General features: G+C 35.2%; 1 protein-coding gene across 1 annotated transcript in view; it reads left to right on the top strand.

The window, feature by feature from the left end:
• The window catches only part of LOC137650513 (uncharacterized), a 41,024-nt gene that overhangs the window by 8,519 nt on the left and 9,902 nt on the right, over positions 1-22,603 (top strand). The window contains exon 2 of the mRNA XM_068383733.1: positions 20,133-20,720. Within this exon, the coding sequence (XP_068239834.1) occupies positions 20,133-20,720 (588 nt within the window). The remainder of the gene's footprint in view (positions 1-20,132; positions 20,721-22,603) is intronic.

Raw genomic sequence — 22,603 nt, 5'->3', positions numbered from 1 at the left:
ATATTAGGCCTATGTACAATTACTTTTCAAACAAATATTTTTTATTCATTTACATACTGAGTTATAAGAGGCATTAAAACCCCAAGCACAAAGAATTAATGAGAGGAAGAGGAATCGTAAAAATAAAATAAAAATCTTCCATTAAGTAAGTTTCCTTTACCCGGCAGTGGCTATGGAAAAAAAATGTTCTCGATACATTCATTCTATAACAGGTACCTGATAAATAATGCATAAACAGCATGTAGAACATTCCACAATTCTAATAGATATACTGGTAAGACACACCAATAAACGTCAAACACACTATATAAACTGTCTTCTCCGTCTATTTTGTTTTTTCACCATTAATACCAAAGTCTTTTGAGGCATTTTTTCCTCTTGCCCTCATTTTTAGCAGACCTCCGCCGCGGCAGCATATTTCTCGACCTAGACCCTAATGTGTAAATTGGCGTGGATTTTTATACTCTCAACTATGAACCAAGATTGAAGTCTGTGACAGCGATGTCCCAACTTATGGCTGATAACGTGATATGGACATTATACTTGACCGTGACCTTGACATGTGACCTTCCAACTTTAATCATTTCCAGCTTTTTACATAGCAGTTAATCCCAGCAAGTTTCATCACTCAACGATTTAGAATTGTGGCCAGGAATCTGTTCACAAACAAACACAAAAACCGGGGGTAAATCATACCCTCCTTGCAACTTCGTTGGCGGAGGTAAATATATACAGTACTATGTAAACAGTACATCTCAAATTCATGGGCCACACATTGCTTTCCTTATCTGAATCCACACTCTCCTTCCTATCAAAACCCTACAGTTAGCTGTCACACACCTTCGGTTTAAAGGCGGCTCATGAATGGCAGAGGCAAGGGACAGTGACATTGCTCTGTCGAGCAGGACAATGCCCTAGAGATTGATCATAAATACACATGATCAGCGCCCTAACCTCCTCTCCACCCAAGCTAGGACCGAAGAGGGCCAGGCAATGGGTGCTGATGACTCAGCAGATGGACATATAGGTTCCCCCAAACCCCCCATCCTTAGCTCAAAATGGATAGTGCGATTGCAGCGACCAAAGAAACTAACTAAAGTCCATTTCTTTTAGCGAGTCATATTTGCACCGACTCGCAGCGGTGCCCTTTTTTGCTCGGAAAATTTCCTGATCGCTGATTGGTTGGACAAGATAATTCTAACCAATCAGCGACCAGGAAACTTTTCCGAGCTAAAAGGGCACCGTTGCGAGTCGGTGCAAATATGACTCGCTAAAAGAAATGAACTATAGTTTGAGCGGGACTCGAACCCCAGTCTGGCGTTCACCAGTCAGGGACGATACCACATCGGCCATAACGTAAGTAGAGTTTTGCCCTCATAAATCTCGATTTTCCCATCACCTTTACCTATAAATGAAGAAGTGATTATTCTCTGACCAATCTATTCCAAAACTTTCCATCATCCAGACGTACCTTACACACCCTAATCAGTAGTTTGATCACATTTTCATCAACGCATTTCGACTGGAATACAAAGAACCATCGTTGCTTCACTTGTTTACTCAATTGTTTGAGAAAAATTCCGTCTCTTTTTATAGATTATATAGGAAATATCTATTTTGCTTTTCAAACTAGGGTTGTAGCTTTGTAAGTAAGTAAAATAATAATAATAATAATAATAATAATAATAATAATAATAATAATAATTGCTGCTTCACTTCTGACATCTTCCTCTTCCTCTAAACCTACAAAATACATTTAAATTTAGGCAGTATCCTTTATTCTGAGATAAAGTCCTTCATTGACCTTTCTCTCTATATTTACTACCTTGTGCAACTGCCATACATACACACACACACACACACACATATATATATATATATATATATATATATATATATATATATATATATATATATATATACACAGTATAAGCGTGTGCATGTGTGTGCATGTGTGTGCTTGTGTAAATAAACACTCAATTAAATAGTAAATAAAAACCGGAATGGTTTGCGAAGTTACGGTACATAATATGTTCAGGTATGTGTATGTTATTCAACGGTTCTTTTTTCATAAAAGGCCAAGTTATTTTTGGAAGTGCTTGCATAGCGATCTAATCAACTTGATTATCTTATTAGTTACGTAAGAATGGTAAAAAAATTGCTATATTAATAATGATAATAAATTAAATAACAATTTATCAATGGACGTTTGATATTATTGCGCATGAACATAATATAACAACGTTTTCCATGTCTATGTGGGTAAATGAAGTTCTCGTCATTTTACAAAGATGATTATATAACATACCAAAATTGATAATTTTGTGGGCCTAATAATTTCACAGTTATTTTCTTGATATTTTTAAAGTAATGTATCCAAATTAGACATAAATGTATTCTAATGTTAATTTCACCCTGCCTCGGGATCAAAGACCCAAACAGAAATTTTTATGGTAATTACTAATGCCCGGGCAAGGATTCAAAACTTTATACCGTATGGTAATAAAGGTAGATGGCTGACCTGATTATTATTATTATTATTAGGAATGAATGGCGAGCGACTGTGACGCAGTTCCGGTACGCCCTGCTGCTTCCTCCGGTGCCTTAGATGACCGCAGAGGTAGCAGCAGTAGGGGATTCAGCATTATGAAGCTTCATCTGTGGTGGATAATGTGGGAGGGTGGGCTGTGGCACCCTAGCAGTACCAGCTGAACTCGGTTGAGTCCCTGGTTAGGCTGGAGGAACGTAGAGAGTAGAGGTCCCCTTTTCGTTTTGTTTCATTTGTTGATGTCGGCTACCCCCCAAAATTTGGGGGAAATGCCTTTGGTATATGTATGATGTATGTTATAATTATTATTACTAGCCAAACAGCAACCTGGATGGAAAGGCAGAATGCTACAAGCCCAGGGGCTCCAACAAGGGGATCAGCCCAATGAGGATATGAAATAAGGAAATAGCAAATGAAATATATATTAGTAATATATAAAAATATAAATTCCTCTAAGATTAGTAATAATGTTAAAATAGATCAGTCATAGCTTATATACTGTACATTATAGAATGAGACTTATGTCAATCTGTTCAACAGAAAAGAATTCACAGACTTTAAACATTTTAAGTTCCATTCGGCTATGCAGTTAATTGTGTCTTACCTGGATAAATGAAAGCCACAAGTGTTAGTCATAAAATCATACACATTCCAGCGATTGTTTTCATGTTGAACAGCTGACATTAGTCTATTTTCATAGTTTATATATGAAAGATGTTTTAATGTTGTTACTAATCCTAAAATATTTTATTCAAATTATTATTATCATTATTATTTTTCATATAGTTTATTTCCTCATTTCCTTTTCTCACTATGTTATTTTTTCATTGGGCTAATAGCATCCTGCTTTTCCTACTAGGGTTGTAGCTTAGATGATAATAATAATAATAATTATATATATATATATATATATATATATATATATATATATATATATATATATATATATATATATATATATATATATATATAATATAGAGAGAGAGAGAGAGAGAGAGAGAGAGAGAGAGAGAGAGAGAGAGAGAGAGAGAGAGAGAGAGAGAGAGAGCCTAATCCAACGCTTAGTCAAGAAGGAGGGGAAGAAGAAATTAGGTCACAAGAAAATTTATAACAAAAATACCAAATTTTCACTTATCTTCGTAACTCAACGCCTAAACAGACATGCAAAATGAGAGAGAGAGAGAGAGAGAGAGAGAGAGAGAGAGAGAGAGAGAGAGAGAGAGAGAGAGAGAGAGAGAGAGTTAAGTGAGTCGGGTGATATGCAGTCTTCCAAAATCTAGAAAAAAAACAATAACTCCACCTACTAATGAATTTGCAATTACAAGCGTGGGTCACAATAGTCCCTTCGTGCACGATAAACTGATCAATTTTGTAACTCAGCAAAATTTCTCCACACAGGATAAAGGCAGCATTTTCCGGCCGTTGCATTTATTATTATTATTATTATTATTATTATTATTATTATTATTACTATTATTATTATTATTATTATTATTATTATCATTATTACTATTATTATCATTATTTTTATTTCTATTATTATTATTATTATTATTATTATTATTATTATTATTATTATTATTATTATTGCACGCTAAGCTACAACCCTAGTTGGAAAAGTGTAGTTCTCCTAAGAAAAAAAATGAAAAAAAAAATAAATAATCTAAAACGTTGTAATCCGTGACTTAATTTTACAAGAAACGTGAAGACGAAAACATAATCGACTTTGCTCTGATAACTCATGAAGAATGAGAAATAATATGCTAAGAACAAACTGTACTTGAAGGAAAAGAATGATAAGTGCACAGTACAAGCGATGCTTGTGTTGTGGAACGTAATTAAAACGTTCAAGTGCATGCATACAGTTTCGGTAATTAAAATTCACGAGAGCTATTGTCATGAGGCGTAACTTGGGTTAAACATACACAATTTACCGTTACTTAAAAAAGCAAGAAAATAATTTGACTTTTTAATTTCTTCACGGGGGTATTTTCTCCCTCTCGGAAATGTTTAAACTTTTCTTATTGTTACTTTTTTTTTTTTTTTTTTTTTTTTACATTGCCATTACGTTTTAACCAATTCGTTTTCCATTTGCCCGGTTCAACCTTAATTTTGGTTGTAGTGGCCGACGTGGTAACGTCCCCTGACCGGTGATTACCAGACTGAGGTTCAACTCCCGCTCAAACTCGTTAGTTCCTCCGGTCGCTGCAACCTCACCATCCTTGTGAGCTAAGGATGGAGGGTTTATGGGAGCCTAAAGGGTCTATCTACTGAGTCATCAGCAGCCATTGCATGGCACTCCTTGGTCCTAGCTTGGGTGGAGAGGGGGCTTGGGCGCTGATCATATGTATATATGGTCAATATCTAGGGTATTGTCCTGCTTGCTAGGGCAATGCCACTGTCCCATGCCTCTGCCATTCATGAGCAGCCTTAGACCTTTGTCCTGTGCCCTTTAGTCCGTCTGATAAATAGGCCTAATCACTTCCCAACTCGATCGAACTGCTTAAAACTGACTACGCTTCATAGTAATTACGAACATTAACCAAAAAAAAAAAAGAATAAAATATGTAGTAAGGAAGCCCACACTGCTATATTAAGTTGTATAGAGTATGTTGGTTACAAAGAATTTCGAATAATTTTCCTATGGCAATACTTTCATTACTGGTTTTAATACCGCTATTCTTACTATCATGACGTCCAATTTTTTTCGGTATATCTGATGGTATTCGAGATCCCTCTTAATAATTATGACATCGTTAAGAAAATGAAATCATGTATGGGAGATTAGTTTTACAGTAGCGCTCATTTCCTCAAATTATACCAAATAACTCATAATCAATCAATCAATCCTGAAATTGGACCATCCAGGAATACGATTATTATTATTATTATCATTATTACTTACTAAGCTACAACCCTAGTTGGAAAAGCAGGATGCTATAAGCCCAGGGGCTCCAACAGGGAAAATAGCTCAGTGAGGAAAGGAAAAAAGGAAAATAAAATATCTTAAGAAGAGTAACAACAATAAATATCTCCTATATAAACTATAAAAACTTTAACAAAACAAGAGGAAGAGAAATAAGAGAGAAGAGTGTGCTCCAGTGTACCCTCAAGCAAGAGAACTCTAACCCAAGAAAGTGGAAGGCCATGGTACAGAGGCTATGGCACTAACCAAGACTAGAGAACAGTGGTTTGATTTTGGAGGGTCCTTCTCCTAGAAGAGCTGCTTACCATAGCTAAAGAGTCTCTTCTACAGCAGAAAGATAAATAAATTAGTCTGCATTTTCATGGATTAAGTTACGTCTCTTGACCTGTAACAGGGCGACAGACAGTCATTACAGCTTCTTGTTGTGGCCTGATTGGTAAAGTCTCTGCCTGGTGTTTGCCGGCCGGGGGTTCGAGTCCCGCTCAGACTCGTTAGTGCTATTAGTGTCTGCAACCTTACCATCCTGCTGAGTCATCAACAGCCACTGCCTGGCCCTCCCTGGTCCTAGCTTGGGTGGAGAGGAGGCTTGGGCGCTAATCATATAATATATGATTAGTCTCTAGGGCATTGTCCTGATTGTTAGGGCAAGGTCACTGTCCCTTGCCTCTGCCATTCATGAGCGACCTTTAAACCTCCAATTTATTAGGGTTTTTTTGGGGCTCTGGGCTAGATATGTGCTTTTGGTTATACGTCGAATTGGCCTCTGAACTTGAAATTGCCTATGAAAAACATCACATCGATACTTACTATCACCATATCGCAGCAGTGGTGAAAGTTCGCTGCCAATATACCATAAGTTTTGATTGTTCCATGTTCTTGAAATATTTTATATTTCCTTGTTTCCTTTCCTCACTGGGTTATTTTCCCTGGTGGGGTCCCTGGGCTTATAGCATCGTGCTTTTCCAACTAGAGTTGTAGCCTAATAATAATAATAATAATAATAATAATAATAATAATAATAATAATGAACGGATTCCTTTAGAGTGTCTTGGAGGAGAAACTGGAAACATCGTCAAGGAAACTCGTTTGGAAGCCGTAGCCAACGAAGTAATCTCCATAAAGCCCAAATCTTTCTCGATTACTGTATTATTATTATTATTATTATTATTATTATTATTATTATTTGCTAAGCTACAACCCTAGTTGGAAAAGCAGCATTCTTTATATAAGCCCAAGGGCTTCAACTGGGAAAATTAGCTCATCCAAATTCTGAAGTTACTTTCCATCTTTGTACCCTAAAATTATATAAAAAGGGCGAAACAAAGCGATGGGAATTAAGAAATTTACCTAAATCAACTCGTTAAAAACACAGTATCGTGTATAATTAAAACGAATGATGATGTAATCAATACAACAAACACGACAAGTCTATTCAAAGATCTGCACATAGGCCTATTGTATATGGTCTAAATCTGACCTACTTTAACTGTAAATGCCGAGTGCGTCTTATCTCAAGCTTCAACCAACAAACACCGTGAGATCAATGTCGCTTCAGTTAATAAAGTTAAGTCGTATGGGAAATTGTTTAATGCTTTAGCTCTTAATTTCCAGAGACAAACATTTCACCTCTTCTCTCGACCTTGGGAAACTATAATGTTTTTGTCCTAGTCAACGTATTTCAACGCTATGGCTGTTGCAAAATCTTGATTAGATGCCTGACACGCCTTTGCTTACAACATAAATTAAGCAAAAAAATAAGTAGTAAAGAACTAAAAATTAACAGAAATCAAAAGCAGATCGAGAATTCTAAACCATTGAGGAATTTGTGGAAAATTAGTAATAAATAGAACAAACGAGGAATTTCAATCTTCCCTGAGGTCGATAACACTGAAATCCATAGATGCAGACGACGATAACTTTCGCTATTATTATAAGGTTCTCATGATATATTTCTGATTTTAATGATACATTTTTTTCACTGTGAATTTCGGATTTGGTCTTAAACTAAATTGCATTTTAAGCTAAAGAAACAATTGTTTTCAAGAAGGGCTAAATATCCTTGTTTGAAAAATCTCTCCAGCGTGTTACCTACTTCACGGTAACTGATTCTGTTATTTAGTGAGATTTTCATGCTTCAGATGCTGTAATTATATTACAGTGTTTATATAAAATACAAATTAAGTTGACCCAGTATATGTTGACTTCACTGAGGTTAGGCTAGTGTTTGCAACGGTAACGGATGTAAACAAACGATTGAGTATTAACAGTATATTGCGGACCATGTTACAAATTCATGAGGATTTGGTTAGTATGTACAGGATGAGTAGGCCTATGTAGATTTGCGGACATACTTTTTTTTATTCTGTGTACATCTTATGGAAATTATATATATATTTATATATATAAATATATATATATATGTATATATATATATATATATATATATATATATATAACAAATTGTTCAGCTTACCTGAAAACCCGAACGAATAGTTAAAATTATATAACAAATTGTTCAGCTTACCTGAAAACCCGAACGAATAGTTAAAATTTAATGTTAAGTCAAAACGGCGTAACACTTCCGCTGATTTTGTCTTACAAATTTACAACAACATTAGCCTCGAACAATAAACATAGCCTAGGTTTATAGATCCCAATAAGTAGTAAGGCTACTATAGTCCATTTCTTTTAGCGAGGCATATTTGCACCGACTCGCAGCGGTGCCTCTTTAGCTCGGAAAAGTTTCCTCATCGCTGATTGGTTAGAATTATCTTGTCCAACCATTCAGCGATAAGGAAACTTTTCCGAGCTAAAATTGCACCCCTGCGAGCCGGTGCAAATCTGCCTCACTAAAAAAAATTGACTATAGGTAATCTTACTCCGTCCGGTTAGGTCCTGCTTAGGCTACGGCATATGATCCCACTGATTACTAAATAAACCACGGTGTTGAACGCACTTGGCTACGGCATTGAAAATGTTTGACAATCCCGTTTACTTGGCCTACTGTAAAAGTCGAATTGGTAAATTTCCGCAAAGCTACAATCGTATGAAGGAACTGTAAATTACAAGAGCTACCGCTACCAGCTATTTAGCATCCTTTGCCGAAGGTACTGTCCAGATCTAGGCAGACATTTTAACCTAATTTCCAGCCTCAAAGCTTGCAAACCTCAATTTATTACACCCAAAACGAAACTCAAACTACTTTCTACTCCTTACCTTCGTTCAGATAATGACTCGTACAAATAATCGGAATATAATTCTGAATTTTTGTAGCACCGATATGTTAAACAGATTATCTGCCGGCCGGCTCTCATATTATCATTATTATTATTAAATGCTAAGCTACAACCCAAGATGGAAAAGCAGGATGCTATAAGCCCAGGGGCCCCAACATGAAACATAGCCCAGTGAGGAAAGGAAACAAGGAAAAATAAAATATTTTAAGAACAGTAACATTAAAATCAATATTTCCTATATAAACAATAAAAACTTTAACAAAACAAGAGGAAGAGAAACCAGAGCCGCTAGATTAATAAAAGGACTACACAATAGGGAAAGAGTTACCCCTGCACTAATTAAATTACACTGGCTACCGGTAAAAGCGAGAATTGAATACAAGCTACTCTTACTAACGTTTAAGATACTGAATCAAAATATCTAAAAAAAAATGCCTGAATAAACTAGAACTAGAAACATATGTTAACATAAGACACATGAGTGACAAACATAGGCTATCTGAACCAAGAACAAATAGTAAATTTGGTGAAAGGGCTTTTAGCTACTGTGCACCTAGACTTTATAATAAACTGCCAACTGAAATGAAGGACCTAAATCCTAAAGGGAGCAATTGAATTTAAGAAGAAACTAAAGACATTACTTTTCACAAGATCATATGATTTGGAAGATGCTACAATCAAAGAATTGTTTAAGTTATAATGAAAATGTTTCGTTAGATGATTAATATGGACCCGCCCGAGAAGTAGTACACTCGACTTCAGTGGAGGGTTGGATTTAAACCCAAAACAAGTAAACAAGTAAGATAGAACAGTGTACCCGAGTGTACCCTCAAGCAAGAGAACTCTAACCCAAGACTAGAGAACAATGGTTTGATCTTGGAGTGTCCTCCTAGAAGAGCTGCTTACCATAGCTAAAGAGTCTCTTCTACCCTTACCAAGAGGAAAGTAAAGCCACTGCACAATTACAGTGCAGTAGTTAAACCCCTTGAGAGAAGAATTGTTTGGTAATCTCAGTGTTGTCGGGTGTGTGAGGCCAGAGGAGAAGCTGTAAAGAATAGGCCAGACTATTCAGTGTCTGTTTAGGCAAAGGGAAAGAACCGTAACTAGAGAGAATGATCCAATGTAATACTGTCTGGCCAGTCAAAGGACCCAATAACTCTCTAGCGGTAGTATCTCAACGGGCGGCTGGTGCCCTGGCCAACCTACAACCCATATGATGTTCAAGGGATTACCTCAGATATTACCTCAAATTTAGAAAATTATCTTAAATACTGAAAAGGAAAAATCTCATAAAACGCAAAACAATTATATCATGATTAACAAAAGCTCTCCATTTTGTGAAAAAAAATCTTAAAAGATAAATTTAAGATACACAAAGTTACTCTATAATATGAAAAAAATACCTGATGAAAAATATTACCTTTAAAGTACCATTACTCTAGAAAATTTCCTTAAATAGACGAAAATTACTCAATCTGTGGTAATTACCCTGAAAATAAGAGCACTGGTCACCACATGGTGTGAAATTGCGGATCGTGGATGGTTACAATTTCCCAGCATGCACTTGCTAGTTCCTCCCGACCTACATCATCCTTGTTATTAATGCTGCTTCCTCCGGTGCCTTAGATGACCGCGGAGGTAGCAGCAGTAGGGGATTCAGCATTATGAAGCTTCATCTGTGGTGGATAATGTGGGAGGTTGGGCTGTGGCACCCTAGCAGTACCAGCTGAACTCGGTTGGGTCCCTGATTAGGCTGGAGGAACGTAGAGAGTAGAGGTCCCCTTTTTGTTTTGTTTCATTGTTGGTGTCGGCTACCCCCCAAAATTGGGGGAAGTGCCTTGGTATATGGATGGATGGATTAATGACGAATTATTAATTATTACCATAGATGTGGTTATCTCTTGCTATCTGTTGCTAAGCTTTGGAGAAGTACTTCATGGGGCTTAATAATTAATTCAAGTAAGCCAGGTGCTACATCAGCCCTCGTAAACCTCTATAATATTTGCATTTGCTTGTTTGGTTTTTCTCCATGTATAAAATTTTGTTTAGTCTGTATTGCTTATAATCTAATTAAATTATTCCGTTATTTAGTTATCGTTTTTATTTAGTCCATTTTTAATAAGTTAAAGATGAATACTTATTGGCATGCTTTCACACACACATACACAAACATACACACGCATATATATATATATATATATATATATATATATATATATATATATATATAATAAAGAGAGAGAGAGAGAGAGAGAGAGAGAGAGAGAGAGAGAGAGAGAGAGATAATACACACACACACACACACACATATATATATATATATATATATATATATATATATATATATATATATATATATATATATATATTGTGTTTATATGGTAATGCAGATTCATCGTAAATAGAAGCTATAACTCAGTTATTCTGATTTATGTAGCAATTACCGTTGGAGCCGACAGTTGTGTGTTACACTGACATTTCTTATGGAAGGAGACTTGGTTACATTTCCCAACCCCATCTAATAGTTGCTTGTTGAAGACGATATTAGAATCAGCGGTAGGTATCAGCATTTTCATTTTATTTCTCCAAAAGAAATGTCTATATATATTTTGTATTGGATATGAAATTTACGGTTTTGATATAATAAATAACATATCTATGGCATTTATTGTTGAGCCATGCGGAACCTCTATATATAGGCCTACATATATAATATATCATCATTATCTCCTCCTACGACTATTGACGCAAAGGGCCACAATGATAATTAACGATATGGTAGAAATAAAGTATTTTATGTAGGCTGTCGATAAATTCCTTTCTTATCCGCTAAGGCCATTTTAAAAGCAATTTTTTTTATTATTATCATTATTATTATTCAGATAGTTCTCATTTTGGGGATATTTTATTATGTAAAAAAGAAATCAGTCACTTTTTATTAGGCCTTTTACCAAAGGGAACCGAATTATTCATAACCCCCCATCCCCTATGAAAACAAAGGCTCCATATCTACCATATATGTAAAGAATCGTCTGATTTAACTACATTACTGAGTTCTGAGGCCCCCACCCCAACTTGCTCTCGTAACGGATTATGTTATTAGCTATGAAAATGCGTCATGCTCCCAATATGCTCCTCCAGTAACACGTTATGACTATGGGAGGCGGCAATGAAACTCCAGGATGTGCAGTGTGGTGAACGGATAAAAGCCAGAGGAGTGAACTGAAGATATAGGGGTGAGATTAGAGTTCTCTTGCTTGAGGGTACACTCGGGCACACTGTGCTGGTTTTAAACATGAAAGATCTAATCCAATGTTGTTACTGTTCTTCATTATGAATGTTTATTACTTCTCGCGTAGTATATTTCCTTGTTTCCTTTCCTCACTGGGTTATTTTTCCCTGTTGGAGCCCTTGGGCTCATAGCATCCTGCTTTTCCAACTAGGGTTATAGCTTAGCTTGTAATAATAATAATAATAATAATAATAATAATAAATTCACTTCTCGTCCTCTCTCCCATCTTTAGGTCCAACTTCTTTCAACCTTTCCTTCACATTGCGACTCCAGGGTTTTCCCATGTTGCACCATAGCGCGGAATGGCCTCCCGGTCCTAACAATGGGATATATAGCCAAAATTCCATAGATCCAATGTAGCCAATAGACATGTGGTGCATGGTTGCCACAACGCATATAATACCAATCACAGCTCCTTATCTAATTACCTAATCTCTTCATATCTCAATTTGTTACGTACCAACGAACCGGTTTTCAGTTTCTACTTATTTCTATTTTTTTTTTTTTTTAGGACTTTACTTCTCGACAATGAATGCTGAATATCAAGTCTCCAATACAGTGTTGTGGTTTTTAATGAATACTTTACTTACTGTTACGTAAATATTGCTAACATATTTTTAGGTTACGCCTAGGCCTACTACTACATTACACAGCGAAAAGCTATGATATTTTGCAAATAAACTGGCAAATTCTGAATGCCATGTCCGATATATTACCATTATTTCTTTTCTACTCTTTTTTGAGGATTTTCTCGACAGTGAATGCTAAATATTAAGTCTTCGATGCAGTGTTGTGTTTTTCAATGGATAGTTTACTTGTGGGTACTTAAATATTGTAAATATATATATATATATATATATATATATATATATATATATATATATATATACAGTATATATATATATATACAGTATATATATATATATATATATATGTATGTATATATATATATATATATATATATATATATATATATATATATATATACAGTATATATATATATATATATATATATATATATATATATATATATATATATATACAGTATATATATATATATATATACACAGTATATATATATATATATATATATATATATATATATATATATATATATATATATATATGGATTTAGGCCTACTACTACATTACACTGAGCAAAACACTGATATTTGGCAAATAAACTAGCAAATGTTGAATGTCATGTCCGATAAATTACCATTTTTTTTAGGCTAAGTAGAATATCGGAGAAAGATTAACGATGATAAGAACAATATTCATGGAAGACTGACCCCACACGACCAATTATTTTCCCATATGTGGGTAACCATAATTTTTTCCATATAATCTAAAGTTGGTTTGGGTAACCCTGATTCTTTTTTCATATAGCCCGAGTGGGTAACCGTAATTCTGGGAAAACATATCGTCCAGGACACATATAGCCATAGTGGGTAACCTTAATTCTGGGAAAACATATCGTCCAGGACACATATAGCCATAGTGGGTAACCTTAATTCTGGGAAAACATATCGTCCAGGACACTTGCATGTGTTAGGGAATCCGTCTGTGACCGTGGATTGCGATATGCTATGGCCTAAATTTCTTGACATACATGGGCGAAGCTATGGGGGACCACAAGTGGGTGTCCGCCGCACCCGAATTTATTACAAAGTACTCACAGTAAAATCGTTAAAATCATAAACGTAAAGAAGTATAACAAGCGTTAAACAAATTCTTCAAATAAATCTGTTACTAAAGTATGTGTTCTGCAATTAAAAACCAATGACATGTCTTGTGTTAATGAATAGTGACAAAATAACAGCGATGACAAAGTTATTTATTTTTTATATAAATTTATTTACGAGTACTCGTAGCTCTCTCTCTCTCTCTCTCTCTCTCTCTCTCTCTCTCTCTCTCTCTCTCTCTCTCTCTCATATATATATATATATATATATATATATATATATATATATATATATATAAATATATATATATATACTGTATATATATATATATATATATATATATATATATATATATATATATATATATATATATATCAATTACTTGCTAAGCTACAGCCCTAGTTAGAAAACCAGAATGCTATAAGCCCAGGGGCCCCAAAAGGGAAAATAACCCAGTGAGGAAAGGAAACAAGGAAAAATTAAATATTTTAAAACAGTAACATATGCCTAAACTGTCCGAATACACAATAATGCAGTGCCTTGGCCTACCTATGCGTACACTGCACATATTATACTCTCTTTCACGCTTGACAGCAATGTCTGTTTAATGCAGATAATATCTATTAATTTGAACATGGTGCATTTCTAAATATAAAAAAAATAGTGATCAGGCAACAAATACTAAGTATTGTTGTCCAGTATGTTATAATTATTTACTAATATTATTGTTATTGTAATTATCGATATTATTAGAGTATTCTACCATAAAAGTTAATTTGCATATAAATATTCCAAACGATTACCCAAGACAACTTGAAATTTCTTAATTACAGTGCAGGATGTCTAGGCGAGCAACACCATCAATTTACGTTTAGTGACAGAGTGACAGCTTTGAAAATAGTCTGGTTACCCACAAGACCTACGTACATACTCTTCTCTTTAGACTTTGGTTACCCACATCCTGCGCTCGACACTTCGATGTTTATTCAGGCTATAGCTTACAAGGTTTATGTGTTTTCTATAGACCTTGATAGCTTATGGACATGTATTCATAGATATTGTATGCGCTGCACTTTTTTTTTATAGTGTATAACATATATGCATGTATTCATTAGTACAAGTTTACCTAGGACGATACCGTGTCAGGCTACGATATTACGCTTATGCGAGTCTCATTTTAATTTTTAACGTATGCGCTAAGGTTAGCATGATTTAAGCTGGGTTTTCTTAACGGCTTCTGTCTTCCATCTGTCAAGGTTTGCAAAGACAAGAAAATCCGAAAACAATGAAAACTGGGACAAAAGAAAGACTAAAACATGTAATAGTTAATTGACCGACAACCTTCAATAAAACTCCCAGGATCCACAAATTTCTTCCGTTTGTCGAATCAGCGTTTGGAAGCGGGAAATGTAACTTTTACGACCCACAAACATAACATGGGAATAACTTCATACAGAGCTTCGTGTTCATGAGAGATGCGTCAGTAGTCTTACCATTCACTAATGAGGATACTTATCGTGAGACAATGATCGATGAAAAACGGTAACAACTTATAATGAGACAAATGATGACTCGTTATTCTCGTTGCAGCACCAAGTCCTGCAGCGCCATCTGTCTTTGGGGGAAGAGAGGCAATTATGATATGATAACGACGCTGGGTTGACTGACCAGTGTTGTTAATGATCTTGCATAACGATTAGTAGTTTTCTCTGACCTAAATAACAATGTTGCTGTCAAACCTTACCATTTGTGTCACTTACTTTTGTAAGGTATTTTTCGTTAGGGTTATGATGGCCTGTTGGTGCCGTCCTTTTCTGGTGATCGCCAGACAGGGGTTCGAGTCCCGCTGAAACTCATTAGTTACTTTGGTCACTGCAACCTCACCATCATTGGACTAAAGATGGGGGTTTAGGTCAGCCTATATGTCTATCTGCTGAGTCATCAGCAGCCACTGCCTACCTCTCCTTTGTCCTAGCTTGGGTGGAGAGGGGACTTGGGTGCTGATCTTATGTATATGGTCAGTCTCTAGGTTATTGTCCTGCATGAATGATAGGAAAATGTCACTGTCCCTCGGCTCTGCTATTCATGATCGGCCTTTTAACCACAAGATCCAACGCCATATTATGGTATCTTGCGTAGTTTGAAAAATGCCACAACGTGATGAAATTCAGTAAGCTCTTCAAATGTGGGGACGGTTATGCATGGAAATGAAAGACAAAAGGATATACAAAGCATAAAGAGACAACAGGTATAGGGACTGGGTCAATTTTCGCCCCTTCTAAACAGTCACTGCAGAAGTTCTCTTGCTTGAGGGTACACGGCCGGGCACACTTTTCTACCTAATCTCTCTTCCTCTTGTTTAATAAAGGTTTTATAGTATATATAGGAAATGTTTATTTTAATGTTGTCACTGTTCTTAAAATATTTTATTTTTCCGTGTTTCTTTTCCTCACTGGGCTATTTTTTCCTGTTGGGGTCCCTGGGCTTATAGCATCCTGCTTTTCCAACTAGGGTTATAGCTTAGCAAGTAATAATAATAATAATAATAATAATAATAATAATAATAATAATAATAAGTGGGTTCATATCATTTATCTCTGGATTGAACGTATTGGAGAAAGAAAACTAAGACGTCAAGTAAACCTATCTGAAAAGACTACGGTTGAGTAATACAGTTCTTTTAGGGAAGTAGGTGCTTCATAATTCCCAGCAAATACAGTAACGTGTCCTGGGATTATTATTGTTGTTGTTATTATTATTATTATTATTATTATTATTATTATTATTATTATTATTATAACTATTATTATTACTATTATTACAAGGTAAGCTACAACCCTAGTTGGAAAAGCAGTTAAACCCAAGGGTTCCAACGGGGAAAAATAGCCTAAAAGCTCCAACAGGGGAAAAATAGCCTAGTGAGGAAAGGAAATAAGGAAATAAATAAACTACAAGAGAGGTAATTAACAATTAAGCTAAAATATTTTAAGAACAGAAACAACATTAAAATAAATCTTTCATATATAAACCATAAAAAAAAACAAGAAGAAAAATAAGATAGACTATAGTCCATTTCTTTTAGCGATGCATATTTGCACCGACTCGCAGCGGTGCCCTTTTAGCTCGGAAAAGTTTCCGGATCGCTGATTGGTTGGACGAGATAATTTCAACCAATCAGCGATCACGAAACTTTTCCGAGCTAAAAGGGCACCGCTGCGAGTCGGTGCATATATGCATTGCTAAAAGAAATGGACTATAGTGTCCCCAACTATAGGCTACCCTCAAGCAAGAGAACTCTACCTCAAGATAGTGAAGTTACGTGAACATATCGCTGCTCAGTATTCAATCTAACGAGTTCTCGTTTTATCGTACGTTTCAATAAATTACTTTCATTTCCTGATTTAGTAGTGCTATTATTCTTTACTATCACTTCAAGAACCTCGCTCGGAGTGGTGGATCTTCAGTGTGTCCGTTTACTCTGATATTCTTTGATAATTTCATTAATTTTAAGAAGTTTAATAATAATAATAATAATAATAATAATAATAATAATAATAATAATATTAATTTTAATAATTTTTTAATAATTTTAGTAATAATTTTATTATTAATTCTAATAATAATAATGTTAATACTTGCAGGTAGTATACTCAAAGTAACATATTACCTTCAATATAATCGTACATACGTATATCATTCATGGAGACGATTTCTCATGGCTGTATACTTATGAAATACCCTTTGATAATTGGTCTTTTTCTATCTGCCAGGAAGCTATAGATAAAATACTATGCTCTTCATATCTCAAGTTTTTAAAACAAGAGAGAAATCTATAAGAAAGAAAGGGGTCACTTGAATTCCCTGGACTTTCAACTGTGTTCCATAATGCACTAGAAGAGTTGGAAGACCCAGACCTTCATGGCTGAGGACTATGAAGCGTGAGGTCGGAGATGATGAATGGAGAAGTATTGATTTAAAAGCTCAAGATGAGACGACTGGCGAAATCTAACCGAGGCCCTTTGCGTTAATAGGAGACGATGATGATACTGGAATGAAATAATACTGAAATTCTCACAATTTTATATCACCTGTTCCAGGAAATGTAAATTAATCAAGAACTCAATTGAACCATTCCCAGATGGTAATTAAGAATAATTTCAGGTTTGATCGCTGATTCATTACAGATTCTAATAAAAGGCTGAAATGTGATCCCATTTTAATACAAACTAACACGAGTGCTGAGCTAAATATTATTACAAGGGCAGAATATATTTAAAATACCTTGTATAAAGGTTGAGAGTGAATAGAAAATTAAACTTATAATCATCATCATCATCTCCCCCCACGCTTATTGATGCAAAGGGCCTCAGTTAGATTTCACCCGTAGTTTCTGTCTTGAACTTTTAAATCCATACTTTTCCATTCACCTCCTACTTTACGTCTCATAGTCCTGAGTCGTGTAGGCCTGGGTCTTCAAACTCTTCTAGTGTCTTGTGGAGCCCATTTGAAAGTTTGGTGAACTAATTTCTCTTGGGGAGTGCGAAGAGCATGCCAAAACCATCTCCATCTACCCCTCACCATGATCTCATCCACATATGGCACTCAAGTAATCTCTCTTATAATTCCATTTCTAATCCTGTCCTGCCATTTAACTCCCAATATTCTTCTGAGGGCTTTGTTCTCAAATCTACAAAATCTAGTGAATATAGAGTATTTTCTTGTTTGGAGCCAAGTTATAAAACAGGCACGCACAACAGAGTAGCAATTTTACATAGATTGAGTCTACCTTAGTATTGCATAGGTCTGTATAAATGTTAACATAGAAAACGAGGATCCAACATCATCTGGCTTAGCCCATACTAACCTAAACTAACAAAACCAATAAGATTCAAATTATTTAAATGTTGATAATTTATTTTAATAATTTTAGTAACAATACTAATGGGATTTTATGGCTTTGCTGTTGAAATTACAGAATACGCCTTGACACATAAAAGACTATTTATTCAGTCTTTATTACGATATCAATATCTAATAATTAGACTTCATTCCGCCATAACGGCAACTAACCCACAAAAACCATAAGTTTCTAGTCCATAGTTTATTCTAATTTCTGAAGAAGCAATTTACATTGATTAGCTTCCTATAAAGTCAATTTTAGCATTATTAATAATACGTTTTTTCTTAATTTCCATTTCCACACGTTACTTCTATTATTATTATTATCATTATCTATATATCAATACGATAGTATGTGTTATTTATTTCGTTTCACGCTTTAAAGAAAACGGAAATAATATCATGGTATACTTGTGTGTCACGCTTTAAAAAAAACGGAAATAATTTCATGGTATACTCTAACAAATTCACATTAGACTTTGATTACTTAACCAAAGCCCATCTTATATAGTTTTCCCAATTTTGTCTTTAGCACCTGACTCTTTTTCAAAATATTAGACAAAATATTGAGTTCTATCAATTTCCATAACCTAGATTATAAAATCAATCTCGGGCCTTTTCGTTTAACGACTAATCCATTCTTATTTTAAAAGATTTCTCATAATTCTGATCACCCTTTGCTTCAAATCTTCCTATTCATTAAGGTTGGGATCTACCTGCCACAAGCTTGCTTTATTCATGGACAACTTTATGTAGCCTTCTCAAGAGCAAGGTCTATGAACAGTGTAAGAGTGAAAATTTGTCCTCAGAATAATTCTACTCATGGCCAGAGAAGAGGAACTACCTTCACTAGAAATATTGTATATAAAGAAGTTTTGTAAATTGTTTCATGTATTGCTCATTTTTTTATATAAATATACAAGTCAAATCTCATCACATTTTATTCAAACTTGTATAGGTTAGGAACAAGATAATTGGTATTGAAAATATAATTTCGTGTAATTTACATGGGTTACGCTAGTTGTTATTGTTATTATTATTATTATTATTATTATTATTATTATTATTATTAATTGCCAAGCTACAACTTTAGATGGAAAAGTAGTAAGCGCTAACCCAAGGGGCTCCAAAAGGGAAAATAGCTCAGTGAGAAAAGAAAACGAGGAAAAATAAAATATTTTAAGAACAGTAACAACATTAATATAAATATACCCTATATAAACTGTAAAAACTTTAACAAATTAAAAGGAAGAGAAATATACTCTGTATCACTTCCCTTGGGAAATTAGAAAAAGTTTTCAGTGAACCACATATCTTTCAATAACATCTATACAGTAGAAGGTCTCTTGATTTCACAAATCATACAACAATCCCTAGAAGTAGTGAGAAAGTAGACTTCAGATTTCATTAACTCATATCAGAGAATGTATAAAGGTAGTAATGATTCCTTATTTACAAAAAAGAAAAAAAACATTCACCATCTACAAGATATATGTTGGTTCCTCTTATTTTACATTTTAATTACAAATTAAATTATTCATTGCAGAAATGAGGCCTATCACAACTTGGAAGACGAATCCTCACCTACGAGTATCTGGCTGGATGATGATAGGCTAAAGGGATACAGACCAAGCCAAGAAAACCCCTCCGGTAAGAGTCGCGGTAGACCCCCAACACGAGTCAATCCCTTCCAAAGGGCCCCGCCCTCAGAATACCCACTTGGATCGAAGTCTGGAGAGATCCTCCTGTTAGGATCAACCAACAGTCACAATCTACCGGTCAATCACAACAGAAATAATCAAATTTCTCGAAGAAACCAAAACCCAATTAGTGGATACCACGGCAATATCTTGACGACCCAAAGACCAAACGAACAGAGGCAGCGACCTCTAGGTAGTTTAAACCCTAGACGTCCAACGAAGAATCAAGTCATGACGACCAAACGTCCGTTTCCAGCAGGGGCCATCGTCAGACCAGGGCACCAGCAGGGAATGCCTGGAGGACGAATAAGTGGGATGAAAATGGGAGTGATGCAGAGACGTGGGCCCTCTACTAAGAGAGGTCCTGGACCCGGCAGATATCCTGTTTTCAATCCGCGACCTGTCAATATACGGCGACCCTTTCAGATGGTCAGGTAAGTGCTGGCGTGGTTTGATTCAATATTTGTTCAAGAATCTGTTTTTATAACACTCATATAATTTTCTTCGAGAATTTGTTCAAATACTTTTATTGTTTACAGACATCTTTTGAAAGTAAGTCTGACCACTCATTGAGATACTACCACTAAAGAGTTATGGGGTCTTTTGACTGACCAACTAAATTGGATCCTTCTATCTGGTTACAGTTCACTTTCCCTTTGCCTACACATACTCCAAATAGTCTGGCATATTCTTTACAGATTCTTTTATGTCCTCATACACATGACAACACTGAGATTACCTAACAATTCTTTTTCACCCAAAGGGTTAACTTCTGCACTGTAATTGTTCAGTGGCTACTTTCCTCTTGGTAAGGGTAGAAGAGACTCTCTACCTATGGTAAGCAGCTCTTCTAGGAGAAGGACACTCCAAAATCAAAACATTATTCCCTAGTCGTGGGTATTGCCATAGCCTCTGTATCAGGGTCTTCCACTGTCTTGGGTTAGAGTTTTCTTGCTTGAGGGTACACTTGTACACACTATTCTACAATTTAGGAAATATTTATTTCAATGTTGTTACTGTTCTTGAAATATTTTATTTTTCCTTGTTTCCTTTCCTCACAGGGCTATTTTCCCTGTTGGGGCCCCTGGGCTTATAGCATCCTGCTTTTCCAACTTGGGTTGTAGCTTAGCAAGTAATAATAATAATAATAATAATAATAATAATAATAATAATAATAACTAGACAGCAACTGGCTAAAGCCAGTGGCGGAGGATTCCCCTGCAAAATAGGTGTGGAAATGCTTTCGTCAATCAGTAAAAGATATTGTGTAATGGTTTATAGGCCTAATGACCCCTAGACTAAATTTTGAGTTATGTTAACAAACTATTCTAAAGCAATTTATCTGTATAATAGCAGGTATATGGAGGTAAAACATAGGCAAAAATGACAAATATAGAGAAATTGACCTTTGAACTTGAAGAAAATGGGCACTTACAAGGTCATGTGAAGGTCACGGGTTAAATATGACCCCATATTCTGAAAGAGCATACGCGAATGTGGGGGGGGGGGGGGGGGGGGCGGTGTGACAACAATACATCACTTTTAGCCCACGTCAAATTTTTTCCATGAAATAGCCATATGACCTTGAAAATGAGGGTCAAGGTCAAATTTGACATTTGAGTTGGAGGTTTTATGCAAGGTCACGATTTCTGCAATGTCAAAAATAGTTAAAAATCTATATTAAAAAAAAGTAATTAAGCAGTCGCTACAAAAGTTAAGCTAACCTTAGATAAATATATAGGGCCTTCCGGTTTTTGAGATCTCGGAAACAAACTTGTTTTGAGCCGGTTTGGCCATTAACGACCTTGACCTACTTGCATTAAAGTAGGGCAATATCTGGGGATTTACCTCTGTATCATTGTCCATAAGGCCCTTAGCCATACGGCTTATACTTTGGGCCTAATGGCAATTTCAAATTTTACAAATTTTACCTTTAAAAGCCCCTGTGACCTTGAAAAGTAGGTCAAGGTCACTTGAACTGGGTCTATGGCATATTCTTACCATAGGCTACCTATGATGATTATTTCAGATTTCTTGCGAAAAAAAAAAACGCGCGGAAAGAATAATAATAATACTAAAACAATAGTATTCCCCTATGGGGAATCCTAATAATAATAATAATAATAATAATAATAATAAAATTAATAATAATAATAATAATAATAATAATAATATAACATTTCTACTCTAACAAGGAAAAATAAAATATCTTAAGAACAGTAACAACATTCAAATAAATATTTCCCATATAAACTATAAAAACTCTAGTAAAACAAGAGGAAGAGAAACTAGATAGAATAGTGTGTCCGCATGTACC

This window comes from Palaemon carinicauda, chromosome 12 (genome assembly GCF_036898095.1).
Source record: "Palaemon carinicauda isolate YSFRI2023 chromosome 12, ASM3689809v2, whole genome shotgun sequence".
NCBI lineage: Eukaryota > Metazoa > Arthropoda > Malacostraca > Decapoda > Palaemonidae > Palaemon > Palaemon carinicauda.
Note: the sequence above shows the minus strand (reverse complement) of the source record. Positions and strands in the feature narration are given on the sequence as shown.